Here is a 23,473-nt window from a genome sequence, read left to right as displayed (position 1 = left end):
AAGACTAACAGGTGCCCCAGGACCCTCTGTTGCTTTTTACAGATTTAGACTAACACGGCTACCCCTCTGATACCCTCCGCCTTGTATATGTCTCCTCTTAACAGGCCTGGGGAGTCTGCTCACTCCTCCCCCTCCCCAGACAATGTCCTGGGGCCAATAGGATGATGTGCTCCCCCCCCTCCCCCCTGGGCCCGACCGCCCCTCCCCCCCCCCCCCCTCCCCAGTAGGCTGGACCACCCCTCCCCTCCCCTCCCCAACACACAATGGTTCCTTCCTATTCCTTCCCTGCAGGACACACCCACACCCGCCCGTTACGAGCGGATGGTGTCGCCCTCCCTCTTTGCCGGTTGAGTACGCTCCTTCTCTTCCGCCCCCTTCCCGACCCCTCGCCCTCTGATTGGCTGCGGCGGGTAGAGCCAGGCGACCAATCCGCGGCGGCCGCTCGTGGCCGTGTCGCTGGGCAGAACAAAACAAAAACAAACAGGGCAGCGAAGGGGGCAGAGCGAGGCAGGCGGCGGCTGTGGGGAGCGGAGCCGCGGGGACGGGGCAGCCCCGGGGACCGCTGCCTACGGTAATGGGAACCCCGCCCTCCCGCTCGCGGCTCCGGGGGGGGGGGACGCAGGGTCTTTTCCTATTGGGAAGCCCCCTCGGTGGGGGCGGGGATTGCGGGGTCCTCGCCCCTCTCCAGCAGCCTCCTCAGGGGAAGTGCGGGATCCTTCCCCGGAAGTCTCTGAGGCGAGGGGCGGGGGGGCGTTCTGGGCTCCACGCCCCTCCTGGCTGGGTGGGCGTGTGGGGTCCTTCCCAGCTCTCCTCAGGCTTGTTCACACTCCCCCCTTCGGCTCAGGGCGCCCCCCCCGAGAGTGATAGTGGGGGTGGTGTGGGGTCCTTGCTCCCCCAGGAGGGAGGGGGTGGTGTGGGGTCTCCATGCCCGCTCCCTGCTCTGTCCCCCAGCAGGGGGGATAATGGTGGGGTGACCAGACAGCAAGTGTGAAAAATCGGGACAGGGGGTGGGGGGGTAATAGGAGCCTATATAAGAAAAGTACCCCAAAATCGGGACTGTCCCTATAAAATTGGGACATCTGGTCATCCTAGGTGGGGGCTTCCCCTCTGCTACCCTGTTTATTTCAGGGTCTTACCCTCCCCCTTCTGACTCCCCGTTAGAGACACCTCCTAAGAAACAGTGCCCTTAATGGAGCCAGTGGTCTTCATAATAGAAGATCAGGGTTGGAAGGGACCTCAGGAGGTCTAGTCCAACCCCCTGCTCAAAGCAGGACCAATCCCAACTAAATCATCCCAGCCAGGGCTTTGTCCTAAAGATACAGTCGCTGGCATCTGTGGGGAAGGAGTGATCCCCAACCCCTCTGCTCCCCGGCCCAGTCTGGCTGGGTGAGGATGCGGTGACAGGCATGCTGCCCCCAAAGAGCACTAGGATTGAATTGGTTACTGGGGAGGAGGGAGCCTGGTTTCTCTCTTTACAGGAGAGCTGTTGGTTACCCTGCCATGCCAGGCTGTAAAGTCACTTTCTTTTCTTGTAAAGGCTGAGCTGGCTGCGGCACCTTTAAAAACAAAACAAACTAGCCACATCTGTCTGAAAACCACTTCCGTTGTTGTTTCTGATACTTTAAAGTGTGCGCTTTAAGACTTGTGTTGAAGGTGGATTGGTGTATGTTTAACTGTAACACTTGAGGTCTTTTTTGAATAAGTAATATTTTAGGCTATTTATACACCTAGTATTTATATAGAGCATTCTGTGCTATAAAAGTGTATGTATGTGTAAATCTTAGATGGAAATGGATCTTTTTACGGTACTACAGTGAGCACATGGCCACAAAAAAATTATGCTGTAACACTATGTTTTCAGCCTTGAAATGTTCACATTTCAGGCTGGAGGTTTTCATGCTTGGTCTCTGCTCAAAGGGAGGAAAAAATTCTGTGAAGTTTAAGTAATGTTTCTTTGGTTGTTTTTTAGATGTGACTTCAGCCATTTTGCTGCAGTTTAAAAACATGGTATGACATTAATGATTAGTATCTTTTGCTTGAAGTTGGGGAAGGGAGAAATACAGTTTTAGAAGTGATTGTCATATCAAGCATACTCAAAGAAAATTTTAAATCTAGAGATTTTTAGACTTTTCTGAAGCCTTATTCCTTATCTAACATCACTGCAAATTCTTGGCCAGGGACACATTGGGGTTTGTTTGCTTATGTTAACTAGTGGGACGGCTTGGATGCAGGTGATCATGAGATGTGTACCTGGCTGATGAGTGCGGTTTAAATACCTACATAAATAGAAGTGTCTCATTGAAATATTCACAACTGAATGATCCAGAAAAGCTCCTTGTCTATCAGAGACCAAAGAAAATAGTGGACTTGAGAAAAAACCAAGACACCACCTCCCTCCAAAACAAAGTCTCCCAGAATCCTATGGTTTTTAGAGTCTTTGCAGCACTCTACAATGTTCTGCAAATTAAAAAAAAAAAAAAAAAAAAAAAAAAAGCTCAAATTTAAGACCCCCTGTTGTCTTGTCTAGCTGTAGAGATTGTGAGCTCCCTGGGGCAGAGACTGTTTTCCCCCCCCCCCCATAGAGTCAAGCACAATGAATACTTGGTCCTTGACTGAAGTTCATTGGTGCTACCATAATATAAATAATAATAGTAAAAAACCGAACTAGACAATTGTGTCAGTTGCCTTTCCAAGGAGGTTTTACAAGCCCAGTCCTTAGGTCCACTAACATATTGGCTATCTGGCCTGAGGAAGGGGCACAGAGAGTAAGCCAGTTTGATTTCAGATACATAAATCAGGAATGACCCTGGAAGTGTGAAAATTTGTGCCATTTGGATCCAGGGTCCATGACTCTAGTACCTAAATCTTCTCTGGGTGCTGAGGCCTCATCTCTTCCATTGTTGGAGTGTTACTGTTGCTGAGGATGATTTGGGCTTTTAAGGAACTTATCTCTGTTGATATTGGAAGTTACCCATATAACAAGAAACAAGGTAACGAGTAGGTATCCGCTGATGTGTTGGTATTGGATACTCCTCTGTTCTGCCGGAACAAGCCAATGTAGGTAATTTCTCAGTTCAGGACTCATACTTAGCTCCAAGGAAGTCACTACCACAGTAAGAGGCTGTAGGGCTGTCTTCAGCAGTCTCCTAAGCCTCAAGCAAGTCTCCATTTTGAGAATGTTTTGGGGCTGCCTCAAACATAAATTAATATGTTGGAATTTTAGGGTTCACTCTGCAGGGCTAAGGTGGCATAGTCTCAGGAGTTTAAATACGCAGAAGTAACCCTCTTGAACCACATAGTAGTTTTAAGTAATAGGTCATTAACTTAGTACTTACATAATGTTGCTATGCATTACTTTGTTCATATTAACAACTCTGCACTACGGATCTTGTCTCTAAAGGCTCCATGAACCTATGGCGTGTCCGTGAGTGTTAACAATTTAATTTTCAACCTGTTTTGTTTTCTTAAGTGTGTTTACAGTAATTAAAGTGACACTGGAAAAATAGAGCCAACAGCAAGAGGCTATCTTTGTTTTAATAGTCATATCTGCTTAGTCTACTGGTCAAAACCAAGTATTATTGCTATGGAACAGAGAGCTGTGGAAATGGGACCTGGATTTTATTTCACATCTATAATATTACTTATTTTTATCCCAGAATATTTTTTGTTATTGGGGATTACACAAAGGAGGGGAAAAAACAAGCTTTAAGTATCTGTTGAGTTTGAATGCCAATAATACTAAAAATATGTAACTTTTTGTTAAACATGTTAACAGTCAATGAAGGTACACATTCTTCCTCAATTACGGTGGCTTACCCAGATGGTATGATCCATGTGGTACCCCTCTCTCCCTTCTGTCACCCCCCCAAAAAATCAATTTTGTGGCTATAACCTTACTAAAAAAGAAAGAAAGTATCTGCTTGCATGGTAGAAGGAAGTGGTAATACAAGTAACTATTTTTATCATTGATCAGTGGGGGCTGGTAACATTTCAAAGCATGATAGCACAACTTGCATGTAAAAGTGCAAATACAGAGTCAGCTAAGGGAGGGGTATTTCAATTAAGTAATTGGACTAAGATATGAAAGATGTGGATTGAATTTCCAGCTCTGCCACAGACTTCCTTGGCAAGTAATTTAATCTCCCTCTGCCTCAATTCCCCATCTATAAAATAGAGAAAATAATGCTTACTTTTACCATGTGTTTGTCTTCAGGGCCGGCTCTGGCTTTTTTGCCGCCCTAGGCAAAAAAGCCACCTGCCGCGCCCCCCCCCCCCCCCCCGTGCGCGGCCGAGGAGGGGGCCGAGCCCGGCCGCGGCCTGCAATCCCCAACCGGCCAGAGCGCCGGGAGCAGGGCGGAGAGCCCGGCTGGGGCTCTCCACTCTCCCCGGCGGCCAGAGTGCTGGGAGGGTGGAGAGCCCCTGGCGGCCAGAGCGCCGGGAGGAGGGCGGAGAGCCCGCTGCGGCTCTGCTCTCCCTGGCGGCCAGAGCGCCGGGAGGAGGGCGGAGAGCCCACTGCGGCTCTGCTCTCCCTGGCGGCCGGAGCGCCGTGGGGAGGGCGGCGAGCCCAGTCGCAGCCCGTCTCTCGGGCCGGAGCGCCCCACCGCGCCGCCCCCCTCCAGGCACCGCCCCAAGCACATGCTTGGTGGGCTGGTGCCTGGAGCCGGCCCTGTTCGTTTTGTATATTCAGCTGAGGCAGTGTGGTCTAGTTCAGTGGTTCTCGACCTTTTTTCATTTGCAGGCCCCTAAAAAATTTCAATTGGAGGTGCAGACCTTTTTGGAAATCTTAGGCATAGTCTGCGGCCCCCCAGGGATACGCAGAGAACAGGTTGAGATCCACTGGTATAGTTGGTAGAACTCTGGACTGGGATTCAGGGGAGATGGGTTCTGTCAGTGGCCTGCTGGGTGACTTTGGGCAAGTCACTTCATCTCTGTGCCTCAGTCACTTCCTCTGTAAAATGAAGGTAATGATACTGATCTCCTTTGCAAAGCCCTTTGAGATTTGCTTTAAAAAAATTAACACCAAGTTTGAGTGTATATATCTACAGTATATATACTTATGCTCTGGATTTGCTGTGAAGCACAAAAGCTCTGATCTTCTTATGAATATGTGTGTGTAACTTTGAAAACTTTTTAATACATGACAAATTATTTTTCACTATATGAAGCTTTAGAAAATTAGTTTGAGCAAAATAGGAGCACATCATCGTGTGTCTAGACTGGCCTGTATTTATGACACAATGCTATCAATATGCGCTTTGTACAGATTTTCAGATCTTCTACTGTAGTAGATGAATAATAAAGGTTTTTAGTTAGGAAATGTGAAGTAGTCCTAAGACTGATGTTGAATACTAGCATTACCAAGTTTAAGCAAGCCCATTTAACCATACTGATTTAAAAAAACAACCTGCTATAGAGGGGTAGTGAAGGTAGCTATTAAAAATAAAAATATATAACGAATGGAAGAAAGGTGGAAGTTGATAGTAATTGGACTGGAATTGTAGAAAATTCGTAAGAGATGCAAAGGGACACAAGGAAAAATCTATGGCGAGCAGTGTTAAGTACAATAATTATATATTTAGATTTTATTAGGAACAAAAAGAATCCTGACAATTGTATTGGTCCATTACTAGGTGGAAATGCTATAATTAGCAATAAAAATGCAGAAAAGGCAGAAGTGTTCAGTAAATATGAATTCTGTATTTGGGGAGAAAACAGATGATGCAGTCTCATCATATGTTGATGATAACTCTTTCTACTATGCTAGTTTCTCTGGATAATATTAAGCAGAAGCTACTAAAGTTACACATTTTAAAATCAGCAGGTCCAAATAATTTGCATCCCAGAGTTTTAAGAGCTGTCTGAGAAGCTCACTGGACCATTTAATGTAGATTTTCAATATGTCTTGGAACACGGGAGTTCCAGAAGACTGTAAGAAAGCTAATGTTGTGCTAGTTTTTAAAAATGGTAAACAGGATGACCCTGGCAATTTATCAGTCTGTCAGCCTGATATCAATCTTGGGCAAGATACAGAGCAGTTTATATCAATTAATCAAGAATTGAAGGAGGGTAATGGAAACCAACATGGGTTGATGGAAGATAGTTTGACAGGATTTAACTGGATCCCATCTTTTTAATGAGATTACTAGTTTGGTTGATTAAAGATAATAGTGTTGACATATTTAGATTTCTATAAGGTGACATTTTGATTAAAAAACTAGAATGATATAAAATTAACATGGCACACCTTAACTGGATTAAGAAATGGCTGATAGGTCTCAATGTAATTGCAAATGGGGGATCATCATCGAGCAGGTGAGTTTCCAGTGGGGCCCTGCAGGGATCATTTTTTTTGGCCCTACGATATTTAATGTGTCAGTGACCTGGAAGAAAACAAAGTCATCACAGATAAAGTTTGCAGCTGACTGCAAAATTTGGGGAGAATTAAATTATGAAGAAGACAGGTCACTGATTCTGAGTGATCTGGATTTCTTGCTAAACTTGGTGCAAGCAAACAATATGCGATTTTAATACTGCTAAATATATACATCTTGGAACAAAGAATATAGGCCATACTTACAGGATGGTGGACTCTATCCTGGGAAGCAGTGATTTTAAAAAAGATGTGGTGGATAATTAGCTGAAACTAAGCTCCCAATGTGACTCTGTGGCAAAAAGAGCTAATGTGAACCTGGGATGCATAAACAGGGGACTTGAGAGGTTATTTTACCTCTATACTTGACACTGATGCGATTGTTACTAGCCGGGGATGGTGCCCACAATTAAGAGGGATGTTGATAAACTGGAGAGACTGCAGAGAAAAACCAAAAGAACAAATAAAGGATTAGAAAACATGCCTTATAGTGATAAATGGAAGGAGCTCAATCTGTTTAGTTTAATGAAGAGGAAATTAATGGGTGACTTGATTAGTCTGTAAGTACCTGTGTGGGGAACCAATATTTGATAATGCATTCTTCAGTCTAACTGAAAAAGGTATAACACAATCCAAAGGTTGGAAATTTATATTAAGAAATTCAGGCCAGGACTATACTACAGACCTATATCAGTATAACGGTGTTGCTCACGGGTGTGAAAAATCCACACGCTGAGCAATGTAATTATATCAACCTAATCCCTCATGTAGACAGAGCTATGTCGATGGGAGGGCTTCTCCTGTCAACATAGCTATCGCCTCTCGGGGAGGTGGATTAACTATGCTGACTTCGATTCTGTAGTGCTGTAAGTGAAGACAAGTCCTCAGGCTGGAAATAAGATGTAAATATTCAATAGTGAGGGTAATTAACCACTGGAGTAGTTTACCAAGGGTCCTGGTGAATTCTCCATCATTGGTAATTTTTAAATGAAGACTGCAGGTTTTACTAAAACATACTGTTCTAGGAATGTTTTGGAGAAGTTCTATTGCCTGTGTTTTACAGGAAGTCAGATTAGATGGTCACAATGGTCCCTTCTGGCCCTTGGAACCCAAGAATTAAAGTTAATATTTAGTCTGGAGGTGTAAACGTTATCCATCTCTAGCCGGACAGCAGGGCCGTCCCTACCCATACGCAAAGTACGCAGCTGCGTAGGGCACCAGGAAATCTGCGTGCTGCTCCAGCCCCCGCCCCGCCTCTTCTCACCCTGCTCCAGCCCAGCCCCCACTCCACCCCTTCCCCAAAGCCCACGCTCTGCCTCTTCCCGCCCCTGCTCTGCCCCAGTGCCGCCGGTGAGTGTTGGGGGGGCGGTACCTCCCTGCCCCCCAAGCCAGCCCTGCTCCCCCTCCCCCACAGGGGGGCTGCGTAGGCCCTAGAATAGTTACGGGCGGCCCTGACTGACAGTGCAGTCTCCTGATTAGTGTGACTGTGTGAGCTGTAAAGCTGAGGTGTGCTGGTACCCATGTCATGTTTATAGTCTAAGATGGGGTTCTGAACCTGAGGGTCATGACCCCCCAAGGAATATTACAGACAGATGTCCTTTCAAATTTTTGAAATGGAAGGTGGTCTCAAATAGATCTGTGGGAGGTCCTGTATGGGGGGGGAAAAGGTCCTCCTCACTGGTGGTAGTTATAATAAATGTTAAAATTACTTTTCCTAGTTCTAGTGTTCTATGCAGTCTCTTTATTACTATATAATTGTATTTTCCTTTCCTTTTAAAGGAGAAACACATCTGTAATGGAACATTCTACTAGGAAGAAGAAAATTAACCTCCTAAGATAGTCAGACGATCTTGATTCCCCTTCCTGAGTGAGCAGTACAAGAGAAGACTCTTAGCATAATAAGAGTGCTTCAGAACTGAATGATTGAGGTAATGCTGAAAGAAAGACATTTAAATAAGGTATTGGATGGCATGGGGGAGAGGACATTGCCTTACTCAAGGTTAATTGTTTGAAATTGGGGTGTGACCTGAGAAAATTGGATTATACACAGAAATCACTATAAAAAGGCAAGTTTTGTACCTTCAACCACTGGTTATTCATCACTGTAGTGAATAAGTCTATACTAAGCAAGTGAACTAGAGGAGAAAAATGGGGAGGGTTGATTTCACCTAATGTCACAAACTGGCCATTCAACAATAAAGTGTTTGTAGGACTGCAACAGGTGGAAAGAGAAGAGGAGAAAAGCCATTGAAATCTCATGGGAGAACTACACCTACCAATAACATTCACAAGACTACAAAGTGATTCATGAAAACTTTGAAGGTAATAGTGTTTGATTAAATGATGTAGCCAATATGTCTTTGTGTACTGCCCACCTGATTCACTTGCATATTGTAGTCTTACTGGCTGAAATCTTTTTTTTAAGAAAAGGGGAGATGCCATCTCTTTCCAAATCTCATTATTTAGCTGTTTATAGAGATGAATGGGAAGGGAGGAGAGGAAAATAACAGTAATCTCTCTAGAAAGAGAGAACTTGTTCACCTTGACCCCTAGCTAGCAGAATACACAGAAAAAGGAGAGAGCAGAGTATTCATGAGAGAATACAGAGGTGAGAGCTTCTCAGGTGTGTGTACTTCTGTAGAATAAATGTATATGGCCTATAGATCTGTATTTGGGTGTAGGGGAGCCAGTGAATTAGGATGCATGGTAAGGGCTTGTCCAGACTAGAAAGTTCTAATGCTTTAACTATAGTGGTATAGTTGAATTAGTACAACTCTCCTAGTGTGGATGCATGTATGGTGTCATAAAGATGCTTTAAACCCCCATAGATAGTCATATATGGGAAGGGGAATAACTATACTGGTATGAGTCATCTTTACATTGGTGTAATTGTGCCTGCACTAGAGTTTTTACCAGTATAACAACTACATAGGTCAATTAGGGGTGTGGTGTTTGGTTTAAAAAAAAAAAAAGTATACTAGTAAAACTTAAGTGTAGATTTGACCTTCTTCTTGGTGTTACAGTTGCACACTGTTACCTGTGCTGTTTTATAAATGGTGCTCTGTTACATTTTCACCATCCCATGAATATTTTCACTAGCACCAGTAAGTTAATGCTAATTTAAAAAAAAAAATACCAGTCTTAATACTTAAATTTGGGTGAAAATGAATGTTGACTAGGTAAAAGACTCCTAATATTCTAATTCAGTCAGACTTTAGTCCACTGAAAAATCAAATGTATTTCTGTATTCAATGTAATTGCATTTACTGCCTTTTTTCTTTTCTTTTTTCTTTTTAGGCCTGAAAGGAAAGATTTCGGTTTACAGTCAGTTCAGTTGAAGTGCAGTTAAACAACTATGGAAGTAGAAAATGAGCCGATATACAATGTTAACCCAACAGGTATATAACGTCTTTAGTTTTTGTATTTAAACTATTGTTTAATTGACACTGGAATTTCTTTTATTTGTAAATTGTATTGTGGTGGCTTTTTCATAGATTCTAGGACCTGAAGGGACCTCGAGAGGTCATCGAGTCCAGTCCCCTGCCCTCATGGCAGGACCAGATACTGTCTAGACCATCCCTGATAGACATTTATCTAACCTACTCTTAAATATCTCCAGAGATGGAGATTCCACAACTTCCCTAGGCAGTTTATTCCAGTGTTTAACCACCCTGACAGGAACTTTTTCCTAATGTCCAACCTAAACCTCCCTTGCTGCTGTTTAAGCCCATTGCTTCTTGTTCTATCCTTAGAGGCTAAGGTGAACAAGTTTTCTCCCTCCTCCTTATGACACCCTTTTAGATACCTGAAAACTGCTATCATGTCCCCTCTCAGTCTTCTCTTTTCCAAACTAAACAAACCCAATTCTTTCAGCCTTCCTTCAGAGGTCATGTTCTCAAGACCTTTAATCATTCTTGTTGCTTTTCTCTGGATCCTCTAATTTCTCCACATCTTTCTTGAAATGTGGTGCCCAGAACTGGCCACAATACTCCAGTTGAGGCCTAACCAGTGCAGAGTAGAGCAGAAGAATGACTTCTCGTGTCTTGCTCACAACACACCTGTTAATACATCACAGAATCACGTTTGCTTTTTTTGCAACAGCATCACACTGTTGACTCATATTTAGCTTGTGGTCCACTATAACCCCTAGATCCCTTTCTGCCATACTCCTTCCTAGACAGTCTCTTCCCATTCTGTATGTGTGAAACTGATTGTTCCTTCCTAAGTGGAGCACTTTGCATTTGTCTTTGTTAAACTTCAACCTGTTTACCTCAGACCATTTCTCCAATTTGTCCAGATCATTTTGAATTATGACCCTGTTCTCCAAAGCAGTTGCAATCCCTCCCAGTTTAGTATCCTCTGCAAACTTAATAAGTGTACTTTCTGTGCCAATATCAAAGTCGTTAATGAAGATATTGAACAGAGCCGGTCCCAAAACAGACCCCTGCAGAACCACGCTTGTTATGCCTTTCCAGCAGGATTGGGAGCAATTAATAACAACTCTCTTGAGTACGGTTATCCAGCCCCGTGTCCTGTGCCTCTTCACCTGACCTCTGCCGCCTCCCTCTCTGTGGCTAACTGCTCCGGCTTGTGAGCCGGCTTCCCTCTTGTGTGGTGCCACAGCAGCTCCTGGTGGGCGAAATGTGTAATTGCAGTGACTGTCTGGCAAGATGTATTTTCTGCGGGGTGGGAGGGAATCTGCAGGGGACATGAATTCTGCATGTGTGCAGTGGTGCAGAATTCCTCCAGGAGTATCATATGGAAGCAATTCCTTACCAATACTTGTTTTTATTGCCATTTTCTGTACCTTTTCCATTTCTAATATATCTTTATTTGAGACAGGGCTACCAGAACTATTCGCAGTATTCAAGGTGTGGGCGTATCATGGATTTATATTGTGACAACAATATTTTTTTTGTCTTATTATCTATCCCTTCCCTAATAGTTCCTATCCTAACATTCTGTTAGCTTGACTGCCACTGAGCAGATGTTTTCGGAGAATTATACGCGATCACTCCAAGATCTTTGAGTGGTAACAGCAGATTTAGACCCCATCACTTTGTATGTATAGTTGGGAGTATGTTTTCCAATGTGCAGCACTTTGCATTTATCAACATTGAATTTCATCTGCCATTTTGTTGCCTGGTTACCTAGTTTTGTGAGATTCCTTGGTAACTCTTAGCTAAGTTCACGGCTGACTGCGATCTTGAGTAACTTTGTACCGTCTGCAAACTTTTCCACCTAACTGTTCTCCCTGTTTTCCTCATAACTTATGAATACACTGAATAGCACTGATCCCAGTACAAATCCTCAGGAGACCTCACTATTTACCCCTTTCCACTGTGAAAAATGACCATTTATTCCTACCCTTTGTTTCCTATCTTTTAAACAGTTACTGATCCACAAGAGGACCTTCCCCTCTTATCCCATGACTGTTTACTTTGCTTAAGAGCCATTGGTGAGGGACCTTGTCAAAGGCTTTCTGAAAGTCCAAGTACACTATATCCATTGGATCATCCTTGTCCTCCACATGCTTGTTGACCCTCTCAAAGAATTCTGATAGACTGGAGAGGCATGATTTCCTTTTACAAAAGCCTCTGTATTGCTAAACTCATCTTGATCATAAATTTAATAGAAGATGAACTGGTTGTACTTGCTCAGTAAGTACAATGAGTCTCAGGCTCTCCTTTATACTAGAAAACTGGAGTGACTTAACTAAATTAATGGCATTAAACCCAATGTAGGTGCACTTTAAGCACATTCATTTTTGCTTAAATTGCTTTAGATTATTAGTTTTAAAATAAATTTATAGAAGCCAAGGTTAAAGGTTTCAAGTGTTTCTACATTAGTGGTTGTATCAGTTTAACTAGATCAATTTCGCTAAACTGGTTCACTTCTTTATTATGGGTAAAGGCTTACTGATCTAGAATACTTTTCATTGCAGTGAAACTATTCAAAAAAATCTTTTTTTTATTTGTACTTAAACTATTTATTTAAATTTTAAACACTTTTTAGAGATATAAACTTCTAGTTACTCTTCTCAAACTTCACTTAATGCATTTACCCAGCTCTGTAGTGGAGGGCAAAACGATAGAACTTAAAACATTCTGGTAATTGTGTATAGGCCAGTGCCAAAACTAATGCTTAATTGTTTAACATAGTCTTAGTCTAATGAGGTGACTAATTCTCACTGCGGTCTAGTTGCTTACAGAATTATAAAGGTAAGCTGTTTGTGCACAAACGGGGAAAAGTATGTTCTCAATAGCCTTTGTTCAAATTTCTTTTATTTTTAAATAGTCACTTTCGCGTTGATAGCAAGTATGTAATGTTTCAGTATTGCAACAATGTGCTGGCCCTTCGAGGTTTAGAAGTACTTCTGGGAAGATTTTCATATTACTGATCTAGAGTCTGAGACCAGAGTTGACCTTAACGTCGCTCTTGTCACGCTGCCTGGTATACAGCTAAGAGTGCCAATCTCAGGTCATATTGCCAAAATACAGGGCATGTACTCCAGGCACGTGGTATATTCTATCACCAAGCCAATAACAAATATGTGCTTTCAAAATACTATACTAGTTATTATGAAGCCAGAGACAGGCCCCTTCAGGCACTCTAGCCCCTCATGCACCATCCAGACAACCAGACTTCTATGTTAAATGACCATTAGAACCAGAAATCACATATATTAGGTTCTTCCACTCCAAGGAGCCAGACATCCTCCCCCCCCCACCCCCCGGGCAGATACTTTGAAGTTGGAATTACTTCATTACGGCATTTTGTTCTCAGTTACCTTCCATAAAACTGCTTAGTTTTGAAAATATTTCAGTTCTGAGAAATGTAGCCAAATGGAAATTGCCAGGTAGTATTTACTATAATGAAGTAATGTCACTTCAAAAAAATTGTACATGAATTTAGTGCATGTGGAAGTGCTAGATTGATAGCTGGGAAGTTTTAAAATTTTCTGTTCATCCATAGAACAGGTTAAGTATAAGCAGACATGTTTTCAAGTGTCTGTTTTAAAAATAGAAAAAATGCTAAGGGCCCCACTCTGCAAACCTTCAGCATGTACACATAGATGGAATTTTTTTTTAAAAACTAAAGTCTGAGCCTACAAGCCTTATTATTGGGTGTAGCTCTTACTTAAGAGTGTAGTCCCATTTACTGCAATGAGACTATACGTAGGTGTAAGCATTGCGTCCGGGAGTGTTTGCAGAACCAGCCAATAAGGTATAGTGAAACACTTCCTATTTTATGTCGTTGCATCTTGGTAAAGATTCCAATTTTTAAACAAAGTTGTGTTACTGCTTATCAACCGGTAAGTCAGTTCTTCATTGGTGGTATGCTGAGAAATTTCCAAGTGTGTGCTCTTGCAGTTTATCTCTTATTTCTATTGCAGCCAGTGGTACTCTATGAATTTTACTTACGGAAAATGGATATGTTTTACTGAGTTCGAGAGACATTATAAACCCAAGTAGCTCCATGCTTGTTTACAGAACCTCTTTACTTGGTTTATCTATTTGTAAAATGTTCATTCAGTTGCTCTTCACCTACTCACATACATGTTCTTTGGCATGTAGCTTAGGAGAGCTTTATTTCCCATTATGCCACTGCACCGGCAATGGAAAAGCAACAACTTTGTCTTAAATAAAAGTAACTGGAATGTGGTCAGGTACTTTGGTTCAGCAAACTTATATCTAATATTTCTTTTATATTACAGGTTTCCATTTTAAACATGTAATTTTTTAAAATCATGTGAATATTTTGTATAACTTTTACGATAACTGCTTAAAGCAGTAACTAGATTTTTCTTTGTGTCTTTTCTCTTTTGAGAACTTGATCATCTAAGTGACACTCCATTTTCGGGTGAGGAAGAAAATGGTGGAAGTGAGGAAATAAAGACTGAAATCAATGGAAATTGGATAGCTGCATCTTCCATTAATGAAGCTAAAATTAATGCTAGAGCAAAGAGGCGGTTAAGGAAAAATTCTTCTCGTGATTCTGGGAGAGGAGACTCTGTTAGTGATAATGGAGAGGCACTGAAAAGTGGAGTCACTGCACCAACTAGTCCAAAGGGAAAATTTCTGGACAGACGATCCCGGTCTGGAAAAGGAAGGGGACTACCAAAGAAAGGTTGGTGTAGCCTAATAAGAAGGGTCTCTGCTTCTTGGCTTTTGTCTAAAGGCATGTTTTTCCATTTGGATTATCTTCTCTCTAAACAACCTTTTCCGTCTATCCTGCCATTCAGTAGTTCTTTTTATAATGGTTGGATGGGGATGGCCACAGCAGATAGCGATCTTCAGTAATGGATTATGGTGTACACACATGCGTTATTCATTATACCAAGCACAATCAACTTATTTCTTTAGGATACTACATTGTTGATATATCATAATGTACAGTACAATCTACAGATCTTGAGGTTTATGATGGAATTTATATCTGGGATACTCCCTTTAATAACTTAAAGCACAATTATTTCAACCTTCAGCACTCTTCATGCTGCCTCATGTTGCTTACAGTTTCCTGACTCAAGTGGTGCAAAGCCCAAATGGCTGGGAGTTGAAAGATATTATGCAAATACTTCTGCATATCCCAGAAAATCTGAGGCTTACACACACATCCCGAATGAGGCATGATAGTATGGAGATATTTTGAGATCAACCTAGCATTTATCTAGCTGGCTATCTTTTTTTTCACTTTTTTGCATGTTTTGCTAGGTGGTGCAGGTGGCAAAGGTGTTTGGGGTACCCCAGGGCAAGTGTATGACGTGGAGGAAGTGGATATTAAAGATCCCAACTATGATGATGACCAGGTGAGCAAATGTTTTGTTTTATACAGTGCAAGTTTGAGATGGAAATAGCCTTTTTATTCACTGTAATTGATGCAACATTTGTAAAGGCTTGATCCTAAAGATGTTAAACACACTTTATCAGAGCCAGCATGCTTAACTTTAAGCAGATGAGTAGGCCCATTCACTAGCAAAGAGGTTGGTGTAGCCTGCTAAGGTGGTCTTGGTTTGTCTAGTGGGACTACTCATGCTTAAATTAAACATATGCTTAAAGTGCTTTGCTGGATCAGGGCCATGGTACTTAGCATCTTGCAGGATTAAGCTCTAATTCTGTAAAAACTGATCGACATTCAAGAAAAAATGTTTTTCTCAGTCCTTTAAATTGTAATTAAAATGTATATTTTGGTAGTTTTTTTCTTAATCTTTTTATAAAAATGCCTACATTCTTATATTGGTTTTACTACAAAACTAGTGTTCACGAATCATCAGGGTCTCTTACTACAGTAATATTTTGAAGTGTTAAGTTGGTATCAACAGAAGTGAAAACAAATTCCATTTTCAGTATTTAGATACTGCTAGTGTTGGTACTGATTTTTAAGGTGCCTATTGCATATGGATAAAAAGAATAGTAGATAAATCAGGTTCTTGACATATACTTTATAGTAAAGACACAGAGGTACAACTGCTAAGTATGTGTGGTAGCTTTTTCTCTTCTTTGTTTTAAATTATTAGACATGAACACTAAATGCTGCAGGTCTCTGAAGGAGTTCAAAGCCAGTACACCTTTCAGTTTTTAACTCTTTCTGCAGTTGCTCATTGTACAGACTCTGTGCAGTTGGTAGGGGGAAAAACTGGTCATATGGTCCTATCTTCAGTATTTGGGTATGAACCAAGCTAAAATCAATTTCAAAGTGGAACACTGTGGCTTTTTAATACAGCGGTGCACATCAAATCTAGGAAATCGGCTTGATGCACTGCTTTGAAGGTAAAATATAGATCTAATGGCTGAAGTCAAAGGATTCTTTAACAGATGTTGACACCACTGCCCACGCTGTGTGTCAAAGCTTAAGGGGGCGTGTCTTGACAGCTGAAAAGAGATGCATAAAGTAGTCACTGTTGTATCTTGGCCCTCTCAAATAGCGCATAGTAGCTTGTTGAGGGTTGAGAATAGATAATCTGCGTCTAAGGCTACAGACAATATTTAAAGAGCCTAGGACAGAGGTCCCCAAACTCTGAGGTGCAGAGGAATGTTCGAGGGGGCATGGCGGGGCTCGGGCCAGCCCCCACAGTGGACGGGAGCACCACCTAGCCCCGCTCTGCTTCAGCCCCAACCTCAGCCTCCAACCGTGGCTCTGTTCCCGGCCCCAGCCCTGCTCCCAGCTGTGGCCCCAGCCTTGCTCCCTTACTCCTGTCTGTGCCCACCCACGGGGGCCAGGAGTGGGGCCACAGTTCCTGGGGGGTGGGTGTAGACAGGGGGCATGACCGTGAAAAGTTTGGGGATCACTGGCCTAGGATAAGTGTGTAAATGTTCACTCTCAAGTGTGGCTTTCCCTTCCAGTGCTTACAGTTGAATGGGTCATAGGGAGTTGTAGACCCAGTTTAAAAAAAAAAAAAAAAAAAATACTCCAAACATTTAAAAATCAAGCCAAACTGCTGAGTTGGACACTTTAAGTACTGGCTTACCAAAGCTGCTGCTCTTAGTTTATGAAAGACACCGCGGGATGCGTTTTTCAGACTGTGTTAAGTACTGGTTTCCTCTTTAGCTTCCCCATTAGGCAGCACCATGTTACACTTTTTGTCCAAGCTGTGATGGTTCTCTTGTACATGGAGGCTGCAGTACCCCTCTGAACTACAAATGAATATCATATGCAGTGTGCAGCACAGACTCTGTCATGGTGGTCCAGGACACTAATATATCTATTCCTCTCATGCCCCCACCCAGACATAACCTGTGACAGCACTGTCCTTCCATCCCATTCCTTCCACACACTCACACCCCTACCTATCTACTTACGTACGTCTGAATATTAGCATGTCAGTCCAGGAGGAGTGGGGAACTGAGGGATATGGAGGAAGATTGGCTGTGCTGGGGTTCTGGTTCTTAAGCTTATATTGCCCTACAAGGTCAGGCTGCCCCATGGCCAATTGCTGCATGATCTCTTCCCCCTTTTGTGAGTGCTTCTAACTGACTTTACCAAACACCCTGAAAATTAAATGCCAAGTCCTTTTCCTCCTTAACACTTTTTACATGTTATTGGCGGTCTGGCCATGTAGCTGTTTTGAAAAACAGGCTGCTTCTTTATTGGGGAGGGGAGAGTATCTTGTGGGGAAAGATGGAAGGAGTCTGGTTAAGCTTTTGCCTTTCTGCAGAGCTGGATATGAGTTTTTCTCCTTCCCTTCCATGTATGGTACACGAAAATTTTGTTTCTAACAGTATGGTGCCAGAAGAATCCTAGGTGCTTATGATGTTGGAAGTTATAATGTTACTTATCAGCTTTTATATTTTTGGGAAATGTTATCTTTGTTCTAGAACTGATGAGTTTCCACAAACTGATTACAAAGGCATGATGCAGTCATTGCTGATAGAAATCTAGGCTGCAAGTACCAAAGAGTTAATGATTTAAAAAGCATTTAAGCTGTGCAATAAAGAGAGCAAGAGAGATACTGCATCTGAACAGCAGCAGCATCTGATTTCTTTTGTTTTTTTAAACAGGAGAATTGTGTCTATGAAACTGTAGTTCCACCTTTGGATGAAAGAGCATTTGATAAAACTTTAACACCAATGTTACAGGAATACTTTGAACATGGAGATACTAATGAAGTTGCGGTATGTCTGACAACTTGTATTTTTAAAAATATCACTTGACAGGGGAAGTCACAGTCAGTTACAAACGAGATTATAGAGGTGCTGATATGGAAATGCACAGTTAAGGCACCCAAACAACCTTCCTTCTGCCCTTGTAGTGATTATTTGAAATTTTTTATTAAGTCCTTTAACTCTTTTTTTTTTTAATTGTTAACATTTTTTATTAAAATGTTAATATATTTTCTTCAAATCTTATTTAGGAGATGCTGAGGGATTTAAATCTTGGTGAAATGAAATACAGTGTGCCAGTGTTGGCCGTATCATTGTCATTAGAGGGAAAGGCTAGTCACAGAGAAATGACATCTAAGCTCCTCTCTGACCTTTGTGGGACAGTAGTGAGCACAAGTGATGTGGAAAAATCATTTGATAGACTACTGAAAGAACTACCTGAATTGATGTTGGATTCTCCCAGAGCACCACAGGTATGCCTACAGCCCTTTGCACCAGATCTTTGACTTTAACCTCCATGGTTAATGTCGTTCAGTTAAACTGCTTCATGAAATAAGGTGTAATGTATTTTCGTGGCATTATCACTTGTATGCTGTAGCTCCCTTCTGTCTCACCACTCCCCTTCCTAACTCCCAGATCAGTGTTTTAATTTGAGAAGTTTCCCTTTTTTTTTTTTTTTTTTAAATTTGTGTAGCAAAACTAACACTTATTCAAATAGTGTTCCTATAGGTACCCCACTTCAGGTGTGCATGTGCTCCGTTTACCTCTGATCAGACTTTTTGTTTGTAGTAGTGCCCGTTTAGCCCTTGCAGGCTCTCCAAATATTCTTGTGCCCCATTCCAAGGATGCATAAAGCTGTGCAGGCAAACTGCCCTCCGTTCCTTCTCAGCTGCTTGATGGCCTGAGACAGAGCTTCTAGTGTGCACCCTTCAGCTTTGCTCTAGCTTGGCCTCGAGTCTTTAGTTCAGTTTTCGTTCTTTTGATAATCATACTGTAATGCAGAGGGTCTCCTGTTCTTTGCAAACAACTCCTATCTCAACCTGACAAATACATGTCTTGGAGGGTATTTATTATTCATAAAGAGTAGCATGGTAAAGTATCTACAGAAAGCCCTTGTCAAGTTTCAGAATTGTTGCAAGCTGTATGTACATGTAATATTTAAGGAATAATATATTTATATAGAAAGTATGTTTTATAGACTTGAAGTAAAAGTTAGTCACTAAGGGACAATACATCTCTGTGGTGTCCCATTCAAGCAGGAGGGAGTTGTTATGCCACCCTAGTTAGTTGTGATGTAAGGCAAGACTCCGTTGTTTAGCCTTGCTCCATCCTAAAACTATCAATGGGGGTAAAAAAGGAACATTACAACAGACAAAACCTTACAAAGGCTCAACCTGTCTATGAATAAAGACAAAAGACTGATTCAATATAGGAGAGAGAGGAGAAAGACGCTCTTCCTCCTTTCAGTGAGGAGACATCTTGGGGAGCAGGGATGTTCTTGTGAAAAATTGGATCCTGGTTCCTGTGAAGCCAGACAGCTCTTCAACAGACTGAACTTGGCAGGGAAAACCTACTTTATTAAATAGGCAAGGTAACTGTTAATAAGCATAGACCCAGGTTTGTAGGTTTTAGGATTTTGTTTTGTATTCATTTGTTTCCACCACTCTCCGATTCCTAGTTAACTCTGAATTCTTTTTTAAGTAAACCTACTTTTGTTTTATTGTAAGTGCTCACATATGTGTGTGTATTTTAAAAAAAAAATTGTTTTTACAGGAACAGTAGTTTGAGGTAAAACTAGTGAACTGGGGTACACTGCCCCTTTGGGGGCAGAGGATCTGGGATTTCTTTGATTAGCCAGTGACAGGGGCTGGATATCACAGGGAAATGATTTAAAGGGACTCTGGGGTGCACCTGTTGTTAACCTGCAAGGGACAGCCCAGAGGAAAGAGCTCCCTAACACCACCATTCAAGCAAATACCCAGTTACCACAAGCAAGACTTCATTATGTTGGAGGCAGGTGGGTAAAAAGGTGACTCTCAATCCTGGGTACCCAGAGACCCATCACACGTACCTCTTAAGTTTATTTGGGGGGTTTGCATTTAATACCTCTTTCCCCCCGCCCCAATTCTGAGGGGCTTGCCTAAGGGGTCATTGTCGACCAGGTATCCAATATCCCTAGGTTTCAAGTGTATCCCATATCTGTTGTGTGGGAGATACCCACATCTCAGCCAAGTGCAAGACCTCAGTTTCTAAAAGTAGAACTAGGAAAAAAATAGATTAAACTTTGGCTCCTCGTGATGGAATACTGCCTCTGACCAGCCTTGGATCCAGGCCTAGATATCACCCCCGCTGTCAAAAGAGCTTCAGTCACCATCAAGATTGACCATTTTGGACTTTTTTTTTTATTCTCATACCCTCCTCACCACTAAAAAAGAGTTGTGAGAGTTATTGTTTAGCATGGCAGACAACATCCTACTAAGTCTACACTGTTCAGTAAAGACCAGAAGCGCCTCAACCTCTTTGGGTGTAAAAGCTACTCCTCTGCAACTCTCCAGTTTAGAAAAGAGAATTATCAGTCTCTGCTCGCAAACTAGGATCACACCAAATATAGCAAATTCAATGCTTTTTTTTAAAATGATCATCTTTCCTTCAGAACACGGGAACAGTTCTAGGCTACCATAACTGAGGGTCATCTCTCAGTGAGGACTGTCTTGCAAACTTCCCTACATGCAGTTGACACTGCAGCTTGTTCCATCTCGACTGCTGTTGTCATGTCGAGCATCTTGGCTGCAGCTGTCGGGATTGCCTAAGGAGGTTCAGATTACTGTAGAAGACCTTCCCTTTGATGGACTGACGCTTGAGTGAGTCCACCGACTAATCCTTGCACACCTTTACTGGATTCAAGGGCCACACACAGGTTTTGGTATTTATATACAACTGCAGATAAAAGAAAATTTAGCAGAGCCCAAATGACACAGAAATCCCATCTGGTCCAATTCTTCAGCTTTCATAGACCAGGCAAACTGCCTAAGAGACCAAGATCTCAAAAGAAGACGCCCCCCCACTAATATCGCCCAGCCTTGTGTCCTCATTGAAACCTCAACTTTGGTGGTGTGGTTGAGGGTTCAGAACATCTCCATCTTGTTAAATGTACCAATGGCTTCAATTTGCTAAGCAGTGCACACTTTCTCTGTGCAGGGCATCCTGATACATGCCTCTAGATTGGTGGTTGCTATTGTCACGGCAGTCCTTGCTTCAGTATTGGATCCAGCTCCAAAGCCCCCTCTTTCTTCAAGGGATACCACTCAGGAGTCCCCTGAAGTGAAGCCCCCATAGGCCAATATTCAAAGAAAGAAGTTGCCCATCTTGTGCAGTAATTGGAATTCTTCCAGATGTGTATCCCTATGGGTACTCCACTACCTGCCTTCCTTCCCCTTTGCTTCAAAGTATTCTCTTGCGTGACTTCATGGTAGAGAAGGAGCTGAGGGTGGCTTGCCTGCACAGCTGTGTATATCCTTGGTATGGGGCATGAGGATGACATGCTCATGACTAGGTCAAATGGGCACTGCTATCTAAAATCTCTGATCATAGGCACATGGGGTCTGTGTGCACCCAAAGTGGAGCACCCATAGGTGAATAATTCCAGCTACTACCCAGGGTGAATAATCTCCACATTTTAAAAACAAAACCCAAATAACTATGTAAGTTAAAATGTCTATTCAGAAATCATGTTGAATTCAGTGTCTCAAAAATATTTCTCTTCTGTTGCAGTTAGTGGGCCAATTTATTGCTAGAGCAGTTGGAGATGGGATTTTATGTAGTACTTACATAGACAGCTACAAAGGCACCGTGGATTGTGTCCAGGCTCGGTAAGTGATTGCTCTTTGTAGTTAGTGTGTATAGGTCAGTTTTTTTTTTTTTTTTTTTTTAAATCCTGAGCAAGCAAACCAGTAATTTGGTATTTTAAAATAAAGTAGGTGTGGCCACTCTCTTCTAGTATAAAAACAAGTCAACAACAACAAAAACCCTCAAAGGAAGTCTGTCACAAAAAAAACGTCCCAGACTTTTAAACCAAATAATACTAAACGCTTCTGGCAAACTCAATCTTTAGTATCTAGTTGAATCTGTTTAACTCAGGCAGTAAACTAAATTTGACTAGCATTTTTGCAAACTGAATTCTTACAGTTTAACCTTTCCTCAGCCACTTGAAAAGAGCTTACTAACTTATATTTAAGAAAAATTCTGATCAAATCAGAAACTATTAGGGAGTATTTTGCTTTAGAAAAAGACTGTATATGACCAGTAGGTTAATACAGCGTCAGGAGAAGCAACGTAAGGATTTTGTGAAATAAACAAACAATTAAACTCTCTTTGCTTCATGCTTAGTGCTGCACAGAGAGTGTCAATCCTTCACATTCTCAGACTTTATCTCGTCCTATGTGGATATGAGGACTCAGTTTCAGAGTCAAAACTGTTTGAAGGAGCAGCCTATGTGCAAGGAGTGGGAGGGAAAAGAGAGTTTGAAAAATTACCCTCAGATTTTGGATACATCATTTTTTGTGTACAGTGTTGACCTTTCAGGCTTGGTTTTCGGAGGTGTTGAGCACCCATAGCTTCCATTGACATCAGTTAGTGGTGTTGGTACTTAGTACCTCTGAAAATTAGGCTACTGTTTAGAGCAACAGAGTCCTGTGGCACCTTTAAGACTGACAGATGTATTGGAGCATAAGCTTTCGTGGGTGAGTGCCCACTTCGTTGGATGCATGACGAAGTGGGCACTCACCCACGAAAGCTTCTGCTCCAATACATCTGTTAGTCTCAAAAGTGCCACAGGACTCTCTGTTGCTTTTTACAGATCCAGACTAACATGGCTACCCCTCTGCTACTGTTTAGGTTACCTAACTTTAGGCACCCAAATGTGAAAACTTTGTCATTCAATTATGCAAATCCTTTTACTGTGGTTGAAGGATTTTTAGTTCCAATAATTTAAGTATATCCATACATTTAGCATGGCCACCTCCACTTCTGGGACAGTTTACTTCTCACCTCACCTAGCCACTCCAAATAGTGAGTACAGTTTTCCATAATATGACCGGGGGGGCAATTTGCCCCGGGCCTCGCAGGGCCCCCCACGAGAATATAGTATTGCCCCCTTTTTTTTTATGGAAGTGGCCCCCGAAATTGCTTTGCCCCAGACCCCCTGAATCCTCTGGGTGGCCCTGAATATGACTACGATCCGCCTGAATAAATGGCTGAGTACTCCTCCTTGTTCAGGTATATGGTAGCCAATCTGGATCTAGGATTTTTCACATCCAGTTCCTCTTCCCAGTGAGGTGACAAGCTTCCCTAGTTCCCCTGTCTTTTTAGAAACTCTGTGTTTGTTGTTCCTCTGTTGAAGCACCATTTTGTCTCCAGACCTCAGGAGTCCCAGAACTCTTTAAACCCAAAGGGAGTAAGCATTCTCCAAGGTAAAGGCACTTTAGGTTTAGCCACATGTTTG

General features: G+C 42.2%; 1 protein-coding gene across 2 annotated transcripts in view; it reads left to right on the top strand.

Moving 5' to 3' along the window:
• The first annotated feature begins 417 nt into the window (after positions 1 to 417).
• PDCD4 (programmed cell death 4) overlaps positions 418 to 23,473 on the top strand; it is a 29,764-nt gene continuing 6,708 nt past the window's right edge. Inside the window, exons 1-9 of one of the 2 annotated variants that reach the window (XM_034776036.1) lie at positions 418 to 571; positions 8,150 to 8,298; positions 8,581 to 8,692; positions 9,668 to 9,768; positions 14,201 to 14,500; positions 15,088 to 15,182; positions 17,872 to 17,985; positions 18,225 to 18,446; positions 21,745 to 21,842. In XM_034776036.1, the coding sequence (XP_034631927.1) occupies positions 9,726 to 9,768; positions 14,201 to 14,500; positions 15,088 to 15,182; positions 17,872 to 17,985; positions 18,225 to 18,446; positions 21,745 to 21,842 (872 nt within the window). In that variant the 5' untranslated portion in view covers positions 418 to 571; positions 8,150 to 8,298; positions 8,581 to 8,692; positions 9,668 to 9,725. The remainder of the gene's footprint in view (positions 572 to 8,149; positions 8,299 to 8,580; positions 8,693 to 9,667; positions 9,769 to 14,200; positions 14,501 to 15,087; positions 15,183 to 17,871; positions 17,986 to 18,224; positions 18,447 to 21,744; positions 21,843 to 23,473) is intronic. The other variant, XM_034776037.1, reaches the window with a different exon arrangement.

This window comes from Trachemys scripta, chromosome 7 (genome assembly GCF_013100865.1).
Source record: "Trachemys scripta elegans isolate TJP31775 chromosome 7, CAS_Tse_1.0, whole genome shotgun sequence".
Taxonomy (NCBI): Eukaryota; Metazoa; Chordata; order Testudines; family Emydidae; genus Trachemys; species Trachemys scripta.
The sequence above is the reverse complement of the archived record's forward strand: the minus strand, read 5'-3'. Positions and strand labels throughout refer to the sequence as shown.